The 15750-nt window shown below is 37.3% G+C and overlaps 1 protein-coding gene across 2 annotated transcripts in view; it reads left to right on the top strand.

The window, feature by feature from the left end:
- The window catches only part of SLC9A7 (solute carrier family 9 member A7), a 53153-nt gene that overhangs the window by 27278 nt on the left and 10125 nt on the right, over positions 1–15750 (top strand). The window contains exons 5-13 of one of the 2 annotated variants that reach the window (XM_063305024.1): positions 373–485; positions 1008–1113; positions 1314–1455; positions 2002–2107; positions 3726–3814; positions 4850–4963; positions 8989–9100; positions 10403–10556; positions 14626–14685. In XM_063305024.1, coding sequence (XP_063161094.1) covers positions 373–485; positions 1008–1113; positions 1314–1455; positions 2002–2107; positions 3726–3814; positions 4850–4963; positions 8989–9100; positions 10403–10556; positions 14626–14685 — 996 coding nt within the window. The remainder of the gene's footprint in view (positions 1–372; positions 486–1007; positions 1114–1313; positions 1456–2001; positions 2108–3725; positions 3815–4849; positions 4964–8988; positions 9101–10402; positions 10557–14625; positions 14686–15750) is intronic. The other variant, XM_063305025.1, reaches the window with a different exon arrangement.

Genomic DNA, 15750 nt, shown 5'->3' with positions numbered 1-15750 from the left:
GTATTGAATGAAAAAAAAATGACATTATGAATATGATCTTATGCCCATCCATTTCACTCAAGTAATCATATATAAATTAAGTTCTATTTTTTGTCCATTCTAGAGTTACTTGGAAGATTAAAATAGCTGTATATTAAAAAAAAACCATAATAGACTAAATCCAAAATAATGTGGTTTACGACCATTACATTGTTGTTTATATTTGATATTACTCTATACGGCCTTTTATGTGTTTTATTATATTTTACTGAATTTCATGTATTTCTAATTCTGTATACAGCCAGAGGGTGTCTAAATATTTTAAATGAGGTCAGAGAAATAAATGAAAAGACTGAAAAAATTAACGTTTCATTGAATCCTCTTATTCTGCAGGAATCTCATGTATGGTGTGGTAAAACTAATGATGCTGGTGGGACAGCTTTCTGATAAATTCTACTACACTGATTGCCTTTTCTTTGGAGCCATTATATCTGCTACTGATCCAGGTAAAACCTCAGTTCTTAAAAGTTTGGCTAGGTTTATACATGGCTGTAGTATGTTTTAATTCATGGTTCAGCTACAGTATAATTAGCTGGGATCATAAGTGTGCTAAGGCATGAACCATACTTTACATATGCAGTGGTTTCCCCAAACATGCTAACCAAAACAAACAAGCAAAAATGTTTTTGGCTTAACATGATGCGTGAATCAAACTTTGGGTCTTTACAGTTTTGTATAATTAATAAGATACAGGTTACCCTGTAATAAATTAATACATACAAATCAAATCAAATCTTTATTATGGTCATAGAGCAGCATAATACATACAAACTAAATTCAGGAATTGGAAAAATGTTTGGAAGTCACTTCACTAACTCTCAGCCTGTTAACATCTTTGATTACATGTTTATATTGCAACCTGAAAACCTTCCCTGTATAGGAAATGTAGAGAAAATATTGTGTTCTATATAGAATTATATACAACCCAATGTTAAGCCTTTTACTGTTTTTCTATTTCCCTATTTTAGTCACTGTACTGGCGATTTTTAATGAACTTCATGCTGATGTTGATCTATATGCACTGCTGTTTGGAGAGAGCGTTCTAAATGATGCTGTTGCTATTGTATTATCTTCGTAAGTAAAATGCTCAGATGTTCTTCTGTGTTTTGTAAACCACATTTGGGGACATCATTGTTCTTGGATTTACCTATTTGGGAGTGGATGAGCAGATAAGAATTGCCTGATGTCTAAACCGACTGTTGATTGGTCAGTGATGTAGAACAGATGTTTGGCTGATTGCTACTTCTCTCTCCCCACTCCCTTTACCCTTACAGTTCTATTGTAGCATATCAGCCCACTGGGGAAAATGCCCATGCCTTTGATGCAGCAGCCTTTTTTAAATCTGTTGGCGTGTTTCTTGGAATCTTCAGTGGTTCCTTCATGATGGGAGTAGCGACTGGAGTTGTGACAGCTCTTATATCCTTCTGCTAAAAATGCCTTCCAGCTGTTTGCATGTGCAAACCAAGTCCTGTTTCCCTTTTTGGCACAAGCAATTTGTTTTTCTCTTCTGTGCTTCTCTTACATCTCTGGAGAATTGTGGTGGGTATCATATAATCTTCTAAAGCTGTTCTGGATGAGGGAAAATTTTGCACCACAGGAGAGTTGGTTTAGAAACAGAATCTCTTGTGGGTTGAGTCTTAGTCAAACCTTTCATTCGAAGGAGGCTAAAATGGGAAGATTATATGCAAGAAAATTTAAGGAAGTGGCAGAGAGGGAGATAAGGAGGAATGCAGGCAGATGGGAGGCCAGATGATAAAGAAGTCCAGAATCTGGCTGCAGTCCAGGCAAAGACTTGAGGCTAATCTAAAAGCATTTTTAACCTGGCTGCATTAGAGAGTAATGAGAACCAATAGTTTAACTGCATAGCTACTCTGCGATGCTGACTCATCGCTAATACCTTTGAGGCAAGTCTCAATTCTTAAATCACATCCAGTCTTTGTGTTGCCTTGACAAAATGCTTACGTAACAAAGTTTACCAAACTACACTGCTTTCCCTTGCTGGAGACAGCCCTTTTTTTCCTGATGTCCTGGAGTACATTCTTGTTGGCTGAAGCTTGTGGTTTTACAGGTAAGGTGCTTTTATAGAAAAGAAGGATCTAAGTAATATCATGCTGACATAGCCATTCAATTGTTGGAACACTGTAATTGTTCCCGTCCTTTGTCAAATATGTGTGCTTATTTTTGAGATAAGTAAATTCATTCATTTTCAGCAACAATTCCTGCACGGAGTATGTAATTGAATAGACTTCTGCAACACTTCTGTGCTTCAAAGTCTGTGCTTTGAAGCATGTGCAAGAGCAAAAACATAGCACCTGCTCCCAACACCTAAAGGCAGTGGCATCTTTCTCCAGAACTCTGTGTGGCTGCTCTAAGGTGTTGCAAATAGGTACTATATTCACACTTATTCACTTGGAAGCACCTTTAGGAGACTGAATGTGAAGTGATACATGGGTCTACAATTTAGTTCCTTGGCCTAATTTTTGTGACAAAATAAGTGATAAAAAACAACACTATATACTTAAATTGAGAAATTCTTCTGTTTATATTGCACATCTCTTAACATTTTGATGATGTATATTTTCCTGGACTAAGCTGCCTTAGTTCCTGACCTTTTGTGGTGTTACTCCCCCAGAGTTCAGAATCCACTTGAATGATATCAGAACAGGAGCATCTTCATATATTTTTAATTGGTTCCATAGGGCAGCTTTTGCTAATCAGATATATGGACTTCAACTCCCAGAATTCTAGGCCAGCATGACCATTATTGAAAATTCATGGAGTTGAAGATTTTTGATTCATAGTATTGAGATTTTCTATTCTGTACAATTGACACTGGAAATACATTTTTAAACATTGTTAAGAACACTGTGCTTTTTTGAAAAGCAAACCCAGTGTTCCAGAGTCAGAACAGTAACATGTTCCTCAGCTGTATATTTTATTTTCATTTAAATAAGGCATCAAGTTGTTAACATTTTCAATAGACTGAATTCTATACAAATATACAATTAGTTATATTGAACAATTCTAGAGAAAATATGACCAATGTTCTATTCTTTATGGTCCTAGTACACTATTTACAGTTTGCTTAACCCAACAGGAAATAAATCTTTTAAAAATGTTGAATCTTTGTATTGAACATGAACTGAAATGTAGTGCATCTAAATGCCAGGTTTCAAATATCACTGATTTGCTGATATGTATGGTCTAGTTGTCATTTTTTCCATTCCTAGATGGCTGTACACCGAATGCTTGTATTCTAAAAAAATATATGGATTGATTTCTCAATGCCAGAATGAGCCTAGTATTTAATTTCAATCTCACCAATGCTTTGAAGGATTGAGGGTTATGAAGATTCTCTCTACAAACATGGAATATATATGATAGTTGGCATCCGAGAAGGTGCACTATCGCAGTTACTGTATAAGAGTGTTCTTTGCACACCTAGAAATACAAAACTAGGTGTCCAGGACATATAGTAATACCTTCAAGTAAGATTAAACCCTGCGGCTTTCCAGTGGACATGTGCCTTGGAAAAGGTTAACCTACCAGGTCCTCTTAGGCAAGCCAAAATATTCAATAGTTCAGGAATGAAAAAAAAATAATGTAAAAACTTAACTGTCATGAAGGCATAAAAGAGACAGTCTACAGTCACTTAATGGTTTTTTTTATTGCTGCTTTCTTTACAGGGGTGGTATCTGTTCTTTTCTGTGGTATCACACAAGCTCATTACACGTATAATAATCTATCTGTTGAATCAAGAAGCCGAACCAAGCAGGTGAAAAAAAAATCTTGGCTTTGCTGTGTAAATAGTAAGATGTCATTTATACTGTACACATGCATTCCTTGTGTCAGGTTGGTCATACTTAATAAAAACAGAAAATGCCTTTTGCAGTTGATAAAAATTGATGAACTGAAATACGTGGTTGGGAGAACAACCTAGTGCAATGTTCTTTGGATTATTACCCAAACTGCAGGGATGCAGAATTGTTTTGGAATGTACCTCTGTGATGTCCCCCTAAAACATTCTTGGACCTACAGAACTATGGGGCTGGGAAAAAGGTTCTTGGCTATTCTTCTACTATATTTTTCTTTATCTCAGTGTGACTGACATATTCCCATCTTTGCCACATGATTCTGCTTGGATACCTTTTATGAGTTACGGCAGAATGTGGGATCTTTTTATTTTCTGTGGTTTCAGCTCTGCTGGAACATTTAAAGCCCAACCCAACATGATGTTAGCAGAGATCAGAACTTTCCAACATAATCACTTCTGTTCTTCCTATATGAGTAAATGATTGTGAGGTGAAGTCCAAACACTGGTCTCTGTGCACATGATGATGCACCTTTGAACATTCAGCTGGAACATGGAATAAAAGGCATCTCTTACGCCACTCAATGAGAGGTCTTTTATGTATGAGATATACATATAAGACCTCTGATTAGTAATTGGCTTTAGTTTTACAGCTGTTCTTTTTAGCTGAGGAACCTTTGGTGCTCCATGTATTGTTGAGCTACAACCGCAGCAATCCTAGCAGCACAGCTAATGATGATATTTGTAGTCCAGCAAGTTCTGGAGAGAATTCCTGTTTTATGATAACTATTTTTGCTATACTAGAAGATCATTCAAAAAAATGGTAACAATAACTGGTAACAAAATGACATGTTTCACTTTGAACCCATTATTTTTTATTATTAAATGTATTTTACTTAACAGGAGCTATGTGGAAGGCAGGAATACATCTATATTTATATAAAGTGTCAGCTATATGGAATGCAACTTGCAAGCTAATTTTTTCACATTTCCTTCCAGCTTTTTGAAGTTCTACATTTCCTGGCTGAGAATTTCATATTTTCTTATATGGGCTTAGCTCTGTTTACTTTCCAGAAGCACGTTTTTAGCCCCATTTTCATTATTGGAGCTTTTGTATCCTTTCTTCATTTTTAACATATTTCAAATATGTGTTTCAAAAATTTTAGAAGTTTTCTCTATGTTTTTATGGAGTTGAAATAAGATGGTTTTAAAAGTACAATCTGTCATGAGTACTGATGGCGAGCAGGAGGGGGCCTCTATCCAGGGGGGAAAACGCATGCGTAGTACTGAGGAGTTAAGCAGCCATTCAAAGAGACACAGATCAGACCCGCCTTAACCTTTGGGGTTTATCTGTCTGGGTTTTTCCCACACTTCTTCAGTTTGTTAGGATTTTCTGTCTAATGTAGCAGTAATAAAGCACTAGAGACCTATTCCTTGTTTCAGCGTGGTTCCTGGCTGTTAGGACACAATCCTTTAGGTGGCTATTTAGAAATAAATCCTGTTGAATTCATGGGATTAGCTCCTAACCACATGCATGTGTATATGATTTCAACCCCAGAAGGTATATGGCTGTATCTTTTAGCAGGTTTGAAATAAGACTTCAGAAGCTTTTGCTGTAGCCTCTTTTATAAAATGATAGCTTTTGAATTCTTTGTTGCTATAATCCAAACAAGAGGACAGAGCTTCTTAAACTATAATCTATTCGATATTATATTGAATAGATTAAACATTAGAAAAAATTCTTATCTCTGGCCTTGATTCAGAGCACTGTGTGGGATAAATCGGTGTACACTGCAGGATCTCTGAAACCTGCATGTTTATCAAGCCAAGTGTGAGATCTGGGAGACCTTGAGACAAAGGTGGACAAACATTGCTAAAGTCAGATGACAAAAGGTGAACCTGCATCCTTCTGAGATTTCCAAGCATCTGAGAGCAAAACTGGAAGGAGAAGTAGTTTAGCCCCTCTCCTGCCTGAGAGAGAATTTTCTGAAAATGCAATTTCTAAGGACATAATTAGAGTTACTTTAGTTTCACAGCCTGGGAAAGATGAAAAGGAAGAACTAGTACTTGCTGAAAACTAGCAGATAAAATTAAATGGAGAATGATAGTTGCAGATGAAAACTAAGTGGTGAGGAAAGTAACTATTTGAATGGTCACTCATGCCCTGGTCATCTCCCATATAGACTGTTGCAATGCACTCTATATGGGGCTACCCTTGAAGAGGGTCTGGAAGCTACAGCTGGTCCAGAATGTGGCTACTCGGGCAATTCTCAGTGCCCCAAGATCAGCACATGTAACACCATTGCTGTGTGAGCTGCATTGGGTACCCGTTTGCTTCCGGGTCCAATTCAAGGTGTTGGTTATCACCTTTAAAGCCCTACATGGCATGGGTCCAGGTTACCTGAGGGACCATCTCATCCCCATTACATCAACCCGTCCCACCTGATCATGCAGAGAGGGCATGTTGCGGACCCCTTCTGTAAGAGAATTTCATCTGGCGGGGTCCAGGAAGCAGGCCCTCTCTGCAGTGGCTCCTGCTCTTTGGAACATTCTCCCCACAGAGGTGAGGTGGGCCCCATCTCTCCTGGCCCTCAGGAAGAACCTGAAGACCTGGTTTTGCCACCTCGCTTGGGGCAGGAAGGGGTCTAGTTATTCTTGGGGATGGCTGGCACGTTAGAGTACCCCTCGCATATATACAAACTGAATTAGATCTGGTGCTGCCATCTGGATTTTATATTTTATTTTATATGCATATTGTGTATTTGTACTTATATTTTATACATTATTTACGGTTTTATTGTTTTTAACTTTTCGGCTTTGTTGTAAAACACCCAGAGACCCTCTTCTGGGGGGAGATGGGCAATGGCAAAAATTGAAAAATTAGCGAACAAACAAGCAAATAAATTCTTATCCTATTCTCTATTGTCCCTAAATATGTCAGGCAGGAAAAAAACCCCAAACTTAATCCTGCCTTCAGACCTTTGGCTGATTCTGTTGCACATTTGAGGACTTGTTGTCAGCCCTAGAGATAAATTTACAAGACCTTAAACTAGAAATCCACTTTTTAATCCTTCTCAGCCATTTTCACACAGTAATGACAATATCTTAAATTGTGCTGATTATTGTTAATATATATGATGCAGACTTGAGGGAACTGCTGTCTAAACTGCCGCCTCTTCCTCTTCCTCTTCTTTTTGCTATCGTGTGTTCTTTATATTTCAAATTATATAAGGAAATGAAAGTATGTATGTACTGTGTGTGTGTGTGTGTATATATTGTGTGTCTGTGTGTGTATGACAGTGGAGGTCTGAAATTTGGTGAATGTCTGTAATTATAAAGAAACATTGACAACCTGATCAAAATGGTTGACATTCATTAAAATGTTAAAAGCAAGTAGCAGGAGTTATAGCAACTCCTTCGAGTTATAGCAAACCATTGCTATAACAATTGGATAGTTTTATATTGCCAGGGTTCTATCAAATTCATCTTTTGGTTTTCCTCATGTGCAAAAAGTCCACAATTGTTGGTGGATGTTTGGCACATAGATTCCAGATGGGTGGATAGACTAGAATACTCAGTGATCAGTCTAAACTCAAGTTAACAATCTGTAGATTTCAGCTGAACTTTGGCAATAGAATAGGACAAGCCCAGATCATGCCCTAAGGAAGTAATGTTCCAATCCTGAACTCAATCTCTCAAGCAAGGAGATTGCAACTAATCCTTATTAAACATTCTGTGAAGTGTCTTAATATTCAACAAAATATTCTATTGTATTAACATGTTCACATCATAAACAACTATTTTACATTCTTTAAAGTAACCTTCCAGTGTTTAATTAAATATCCTTACCTTCTTACAAAAATGATTTACTGGCTGGGAGCCTGCATAGATTTTTCTAAAACCTATAATAGAGGTAGAAATTCAGAAGCACTACTGATACCATTTTGCCATACAGTATTGATATTTAGCTTGAAAAGGTGATTAGGAGAGCCTTATTTATTTAAGGATCTCATAACTTTGCCTATGGGCTTTTATTGCTTTTAAGGACGGTTCAGTAACATTCTCTGGAGCTATTCAGGAGTGTCCCTTTGCCTCTGTTTTCACTGAGCTGACCAAGGCCCTCTAGGAAGGCTCTTGTGAGATTCACATGTATGTAGAGTTTACAACTAAGGTTTCATTTATTTTTAAGAGACCTTGTTCTTCCTCTTTATCTTAAATCCTCTAAGCCCATTTAGAATAGCCTAGTGCTGAACCTCTGTAGAGCATCTCTTCCTGTTAACTTTTATATAGACACTTGCATTTTAAGTGTTCCTAAGGGTTCATTTGACAAGAACTTCTGCTAAAGTGCTTCATGTGAGAAATTTACCACATGAAACTGAGGATTTGAAAAACAAACTGCAGCTCTGCATGTGAATGCAATGTGGAATATACTCTGTATGCAAGGATTTTACTACTTTGATTGACTTGGCAATTAGTTCAATTTACCTTCTGCATGTTCTCCCTAAGGAACCATTAAGGTGGCTTTGTATGACCTGAGCTGTTTCTTAGTGACCAGTGCAGGAGGAAAATTGACTGAAGTTTAATCCTATTTTTTTCTCAACAGCGGCTTTATGCTTCCTGTAGATAATAAATAACAGATAGCAAGAGATGTAGCTTCTCTTAGTATTGGGTAGAGGCATCACTTGTTCAGACTGCATGACAAGCAGATTTCAATGGGAGAGGCTCTCTCAGAAAAAGGTGTCAGGGCTTAAATGTTACATGTTTAAGAATAAGGAAAGGGTTGGATGTACAGGAAAGATGCTGTAGAATACTTATTCTTCAGATTATTAAATTAAATTGCTCTGAGTTTTAGTCTTAATAGTCTTAATAATAACAACCTATATTATACTTTTACTATATCCCAGTGTTGTTTAAGAGCTCATGTAGATCCAGTATTCCCTGCTTTGTATTTGTGTTTTATTGCTCACTATTCCCTTATTACTTTTCTTTTTGTCTGATTTTTGTTTGTTTGTTTTATGCTGATCATTGACGGAAATAAAGGAATTTGATATTTGATATGATGTTTGATATTCTTAAAATTACTTAAAAATACTACGAGATTTATGCCTGTTGGATTCTTAACCAAAAGTTGTGGTTAGATAGCGGTCTTCCTAGGACGAGCTGCACACATCTATCCACTCTCTTTCTTCTTGAATCTGGGAAGAAGGCACAAGATCACCTGGAATTTTCAGCACATGTTGATGTTTTCAGGTAAATCAGTAAATTGAAGCTAATAAAGAGGGTTTTGTCTTTATTAGCTTAGAGAAAAGGATACTCTAATATATTCTTATGTCGTTCTTATTCCTCCCTACTCTTTTTTGACTCCTTTGATCTTTCTTAGCTTCATTGGTTGCTAAGTTCATACTTTTATTTGTTCTTACCTCTTCATCCCATCCCATCCCAACATGAAGAAAGATAATAAGGAAATAGTCAACAACTATATCAAAAGAGTGAACAATTTCATCAGATTAACTATACAGCATTTAGGCCATATAATTTGGGGGATATTCCCATGGCAAGATTAACACAGCTTCATCTGTTTTCTGAATGACTTATCATTCATATCACTCTTATTGGACAACGGTACTTCTCTTTCCAAAAAGAATGCATGAAAATGAAATGAGTGCCCCATCATGCCCCATGAATGCTATTGATTGCTCAGTAACCACAATTTCTTAGGTGTAGTGAACCTAGAAAGTGGCACCAGAATGATCTTGGGACATCCAGAGCAAGACACTCTTGTGGCCTCACACTACCACTCCTTCTGAAAAAGCCTCATTATTTTTTTAATTTTTCTCATCTCAGAAGGAATGTTAAAAGAAGACAGCCGTAAGAAAGGATTAGTCTTCTTGCAGCCGGTATATTGTTCTTCTTTGAAAGAATAACATTTCTTGAAAGTAAACAAAAATAAGAATCCTAAAATCATTTTAAACCTCTAAATAGATACTACTGCATATCCTTGACAATTAAGGCAAAGTTCTTGGAAATCTGAAAAAACCAGCAGAAGGAAAAGATTTTAAGCAGTTAAGCAGCAGCAGTCACCAAGAGTCAATACTGACTTGAACAGACAAAACACACATACACACTAAATATGTCTTACAAACACCTTCCAGGGGTCAAATGTTGGGGTGTCAGTGACTATTACAACTTGAGTCCAACTGTTAAATCCTTCCCAAAGTTTCATGGCCTTGGGCCTTCCCACCATTTATTGTGTTTTTTCAAAGCTTTGTTAAATTCTAGAAACGAAGTAAATTCTGGATTTCTTCTAGGTGCTTTGTTAGCTGTTGAGAGATGTGCATAATCTTAAACAGACATATACTGGATTTGAATAGCATTCATATTTCATTGTGGTAACAGATATTCTTTCCTGGAGCTGAGAAATTGTATGTAACATTGGCAGTTATAGACTGTGTCAAATATTAAGTGCTGGCATTCTGTTTGGATGGAGCCATGCAAAATACCTCTCCTGTACTGTGTGACAACAGGTATCTTTTTTGTCACTGTTGCCTGCAGGTCTCAGAGGAGCCATGGCATTTGCTCTTTCCATACGAGACACTGCAACTTATGCTCATCAGATGATGTTCTCCACAACCCTACTTATTGTCTTTTTTACTGTCTGGATCGTTGGTGGAGGCACAACGCCCATGCTGTCATGGCTAAATATAAGGTATCCAATCTGAATTTGAATCAACTTGTTTAATGCTTGTCTTTTTTTTTTAAAGTCAAATCAGCATCAACATAGGTATTCAACCTTGTATTAAGTTGCATAGCAAAAAATACGATCACAATTCATATACTCAGAAGCTTGTTTGCTTTGAAGGGTTAAATTGGTTTTATGTATGTGTTTTTTTAGGGTAAAGAGACTATCAAACAGGAGATTGCATTTGATTGTATACTCTAAACTTGATTTGATTGTAGACCCTATACTAAGGAATTGCTTGTGAACATCAGGCAGGACCAGAATCTAGAGTTGACACACAAAAAATTCCATTCCCAATTATTTTCACCATCCTTCATTTCAGCAGCAGAGTACTTTGGAGTCATTTTGTTAAACAGTCGGGAGATATCCTTTTCCAAACACTTAGGATTTGTTTGGAAGTTTGAAATCTTCTCATTCTTACTCAAAGATCTGGGAGAACTTTCTAGTCATCCCTGAGCTAAATCATGGATAAAGGAGTGTGCTTCATAAAGAGATAAGCTTTTAAAGATTTGCAGTGTAATCCTTTCTCCTTTTAATTAATCTGAGTCATTCTGTATGTACCCAGATGGAAAATGATAGAAGCTGCAGGACATAAAACAACCCAGAAGATGGCAGTCATGGGCAACTGTACTGTAATAACAAAAGAAGAAGAGGAGGAGGAGGAGGAGGAGTAATAGTAGCAGTTGGTTACTTGTTACAGTTTTGCTGAGGCAGTGCCAGTTAGTTAAAACAGAGGATATTCTCTCTGCAATAGAAGAATATTCTAGCTGAGAATAATGATACTTTGGCACAGTTAAAAAAATATAGCCATTACTGACCTTGCATGCCTTCAGATGTAATGTGTGGAGTAGGGATTCTATTTAACTGAACTTACAATTAGAGTGTAAGGTGTGTTGTGCACTTGGGATTACTAGTAGTGAAAACAAAGGGCAGTACTTCCAATGTGAGAAGTCATAATACCGTGCCAGCACATTTACTTGGAAATTTGATATAGTCATTTGTTGTCAAGGAATCTTCTAGTAAGTTCTAGTGTTTACCATAGTAAAGGTAAAGGTTTCCCTTGACATGAAGTCCAGTTGTGCCTGACTCTAGGGGGCGGTGCTCATCTCCATTTCAAAGCCGAAGAGCCGGCGTTTGTCTGTAGACACTACCATGGTCATGTGGCGGTAGATATCTTTAGCCAGTAGCATCATGCACAGCTGTTTGCTTAACTGCTTTAAAGATTTCTTAAATGCTCTTCATTAGTAAATGCTTGAAAAGTGGTAATCCTTGTTATAACCTTGTTTGTTAGGGTTGAGGATTGCATTACAATTAGGTAATGCACGAACACAAGCATTTAGCATCCAATTATCTTTCAGATCTTCTGCTGATAACAGACTTTAGAGAAAATGATGCTCTAATCAGGATATCCAAAACCACTAGAAGTGTTCTGCGGAAAATAGTTGACCAACTAGTTTTGCTCGTAGTTGTGAGGAAGGAAATGATGCAGCAGTAAAAATGTCTTCTGTGAGAAGACTGTTTAAAAGGGTTTGTGCTTTTAAAGTCAGTAATTCTGAAATGACTTGTTTTTCTTAATTTAGTTTCATGCAGAGGAAATTTACATGCTTAGGGGTAGTTCCAAGAATCTATGCTGTTATATATTAACCACATAATAACCCAACCATTTAATGGGTTTATCTTGTAATAATTTAGGAAAGTGTTGGCCAGTTTACACTATTAGCATTTCAGATCATGGCTCAAGAAGCTACTGGTGGGCAAGAATTTATTGTGGCTTGCTGTGATTAACTACCCATCTGGAATGTAACGTCATAGTTTTGAAATGGATTTACAAACCTAGGTTACTGTGATTTAGAATCTGAATTGACCAACCGTAGTTATGGTAAGTACTTTGTCTTTACAGGCCATTAGAATTATGTGTTTCTATCTTTATGCATGCCACTAGTGACTAGATAGATGGGAAAGTAGACAAGCCACTTTTACTTCAGTTTCCCTTTGTTAATCTTTACTTTTTGAAAATCAAACAGTAGTTTGCACTCTAAATTTATGGATACAAGCCATGGCTTGGAAAGATGTCTGAAGTAAGTCATTGCCTGATATAGCTGACCTGTCAGCTGTTAGCACTTGGTTGGATATATAGAAAATTTCCCAGAAATGCTGGCAGCTGGAACTTCTAAACCATCAAGGCAGCTTGGCAGGAATTATTTAGCCAGCGAAGAACTACAGAAAAGGCTTGATTCATATTTTGGAAAATTGATTTGGGGGTGGGGGGGTTAACAAAAATTCCACAATTTTAGTTCTTTCTAAGGCCCAGAGAATGGCATCTTGAATAGATAGTATAATGCCACATATATTGTAGAATTCGTATTGCCCCAAGAACATTGTTCCAGAATTTTGAATATAATGTGCTACATTTTATATGTATATTTCCTTCTCTGTAATTGGAATTCTGGCAGTGATTTTATATATAATGATCTACAAGTGAAGTTTGCAAAACAAAGGACATTTCTCCCTATCTTTCCAATCAGTAAATCTTGATTCAGAATATGATGTTGGCTTCACAACTGTGTGAGTGAAACCTCCTTCCTACTGCAGTTTTTCCCCACACTCCACTCCTTCAAAGAAAACTTCTCCAAAAGAGTTAGGAGGAGGATCCTTCTAGATATGGTGAGATGCACTGCAAGGGACTTCAGTGCAAGGGGCAGAGTGGTGAAAAAATTAGCTGAGACATCTGATACAAGTGGAACTTTTCTTGGCAAAACAGTAGAGCTACGATCACAGAAAATGCCACAATATTTCCATGTTTATATGTGCCAGATGTTTCCATTGCTAGAGAAGAGAGCAGGAAAGCTGACACAAATCATATAGCTGGGACACATTGTGCCTCAGTCAAGAGAGAAAGATGGGTTGCATTCCTTCTCTATATTTTTGGTGTAACTGCTGTAATCCATGTCTTCAGTCATCAAGTACTATGATGTTTTCATTGTGTCCATATACACACCAGCTGCTGCATTACGAATCAGTCTCTGGATTTTAACCAGTAAAAGAAATTCTTAGAATCTGGCCTGAATGAACTAGGAAACTCTTGCCTATGATGATGCATTATTTGTATGATCGTATGAGGGTCCTTCAGCAGTCCAAGCTGAAGCTTCCTCTCCAGGAAGTATCTATTGAATGACTGCTATAAACACAATCAGATTTTTTTTAAAGTTCACAGTTGGTCTTCATAGTAATGGTAAAGTTAAGGAGGAACACACTAGAGAGGACTTTGATGTGGAGCAGGCAGGCATCCAGAGAAAAGGCTTGAAGAACGCGTAGCTGAAAAAACAAATGAGGAGAGGATGACGGAAGAAGCAGAAGGGTTCAGGAAAGAAGGCTGCCACTAGAGGAAGCAGGAGCTTGGAAAGGAGATGGTAGCATTCCATAAAAGCATGAAGAAAAGGACAGAGGAGACTCTGAAAAGAGTAGAAGCAATGAACCTGAGAAAGGTTCTGAGTAGGAATGATGGGAGAACTTCTCATTATAAGTACCTCTGGTTAATTATAACGGGCTTCTGGTTTTTTATATACTTTTCAGTTTGAGTTTCTTTGCTTGGTTGGTAGGGTTGATAAAGCTTGTGGTGTTTCATTTTGTGGATATTTGTGGACTTGTGGGAGAGGGTCAACAAGACTTCTGGCCTTTGTCCCCATCCTTGGTCTCCACATTCCATCAGAGCTGAAGTGGCTAGCAGGGAGAGGGGAAAAACAAGTGAATGAGCACTGCCCTTTGAACCCTGGTTATGGATCAAGGACATGGGCAAGGGGAGGTTTGTTTGGTGCTTTTAATTTCTTTTAATTATATTTTTTAGTTTGCTGAGTAACTTACATATTATTGTCTTTTTTCTTGTTGTTCGTTTTGATGTTGATTTTTATATTGTTGGACTCTTTTTATTGACAATATTTTGTTTTGGGTAAAGCAGTCCTAGAAGAAAGAAAATGGAAAGGCAATTTTTTTTAAAAAAATGTATAAATAAATCAATCCCATTTTTATGCTATACTAGAGTCGGTGAATATATTCCATCGGTGGAAGAGATGAATGAAAGCCGCTGGCTGTATTTCAGGTGACCAAACAGAATGACCTTTACCTGGTGCTTCACTTTCTTCATTTTTCTAACCAAAAGCGTGCGCATTCTCTGTCTGCTGTTGCCTGTCTCTCTCTTAATGCTGCAGAAGATTTTTTTTACCGTTCTTCACTTTTCTGCAAATTTTGCTATATATGAATTGGAAAAAATACTTTGGTCGTTCTCCAGGACGTTCTATCTAGCAGCTGAAAAAGGGTGCAGAAACCTACAACCAGCCATAGGTGTGCTAGGAACTCTTTTGCAAATCAGATTGCAGTTACCACCTTGTCCCAAAGCCCACTTCACCTTCTTTGCTGAACTGGACTATTCTTCTAAATCCTGATGAGCGTTGGGTTTTGTTTGTTTTTTAAACATTTTTGGTGTGGAGAATTTTTCCTTGAAAAAACAGTTTGATAGTGGAAGTGGATATTCTAAACAAATGTTTTCCAAAAATGGATTTGGGAATAATAAGAATTCAATTGGCAGCCCCAGATAAAAAATACATAGATTGCAGATTTAATTAGTTTTTGAATATCTAGTAACTAGATTTTTGGAGAATCTAAGTGATGTTCCACTGGTTTGGATTTTTCTATTTCTCTTCGTTTTTTCTTTTGCATTAAATGCTGGAGCATGGGATAGTATGGATACTGAACTGGAACTTAAAACCATGTCAAATACAAGGCTTTAGAGCAGCCTTTCTCAACCTTTTGACCCTGCAGGAACCCTTGAAATATTTTTCAGGCCTCAGGGAACCCCTGCACATTCAGGCTCAAAGATAGGCCAGAAGTTACAAAATTATTATATTTGTTTCATGTGTAGGCCTGTATATATGCATGAACAATGTTCTTAAGCAAAAAATAAAGAATGGAACTTACCTCTTTAATGTGAAGTTGCCTGAATTTGAAATAATTTTTTAAATAAATCATGATCTCCCAGGGAACCCCTAGTGACCTCTCGCCGAACCTGAGGGTTCCACGGAACCCTGGTTGAAAAACCCTACTTTAGAGATTCAGTTTTGCTTATCCATGTTATGAGGAATTTTTAATGGGTGAGAACAGTGTCAGG

This window comes from Candoia aspera, chromosome 5 (assembly GCF_035149785.1).
Source record: "Candoia aspera isolate rCanAsp1 chromosome 5, rCanAsp1.hap2, whole genome shotgun sequence".
In the NCBI taxonomy this organism is placed as follows: domain Eukaryota; kingdom Metazoa; phylum Chordata; class Lepidosauria; order Squamata; family Boidae; genus Candoia; species Candoia aspera.
Note: the sequence above shows the minus strand (reverse complement) of the source record. Positions and strands in the feature narration are given on the sequence as shown.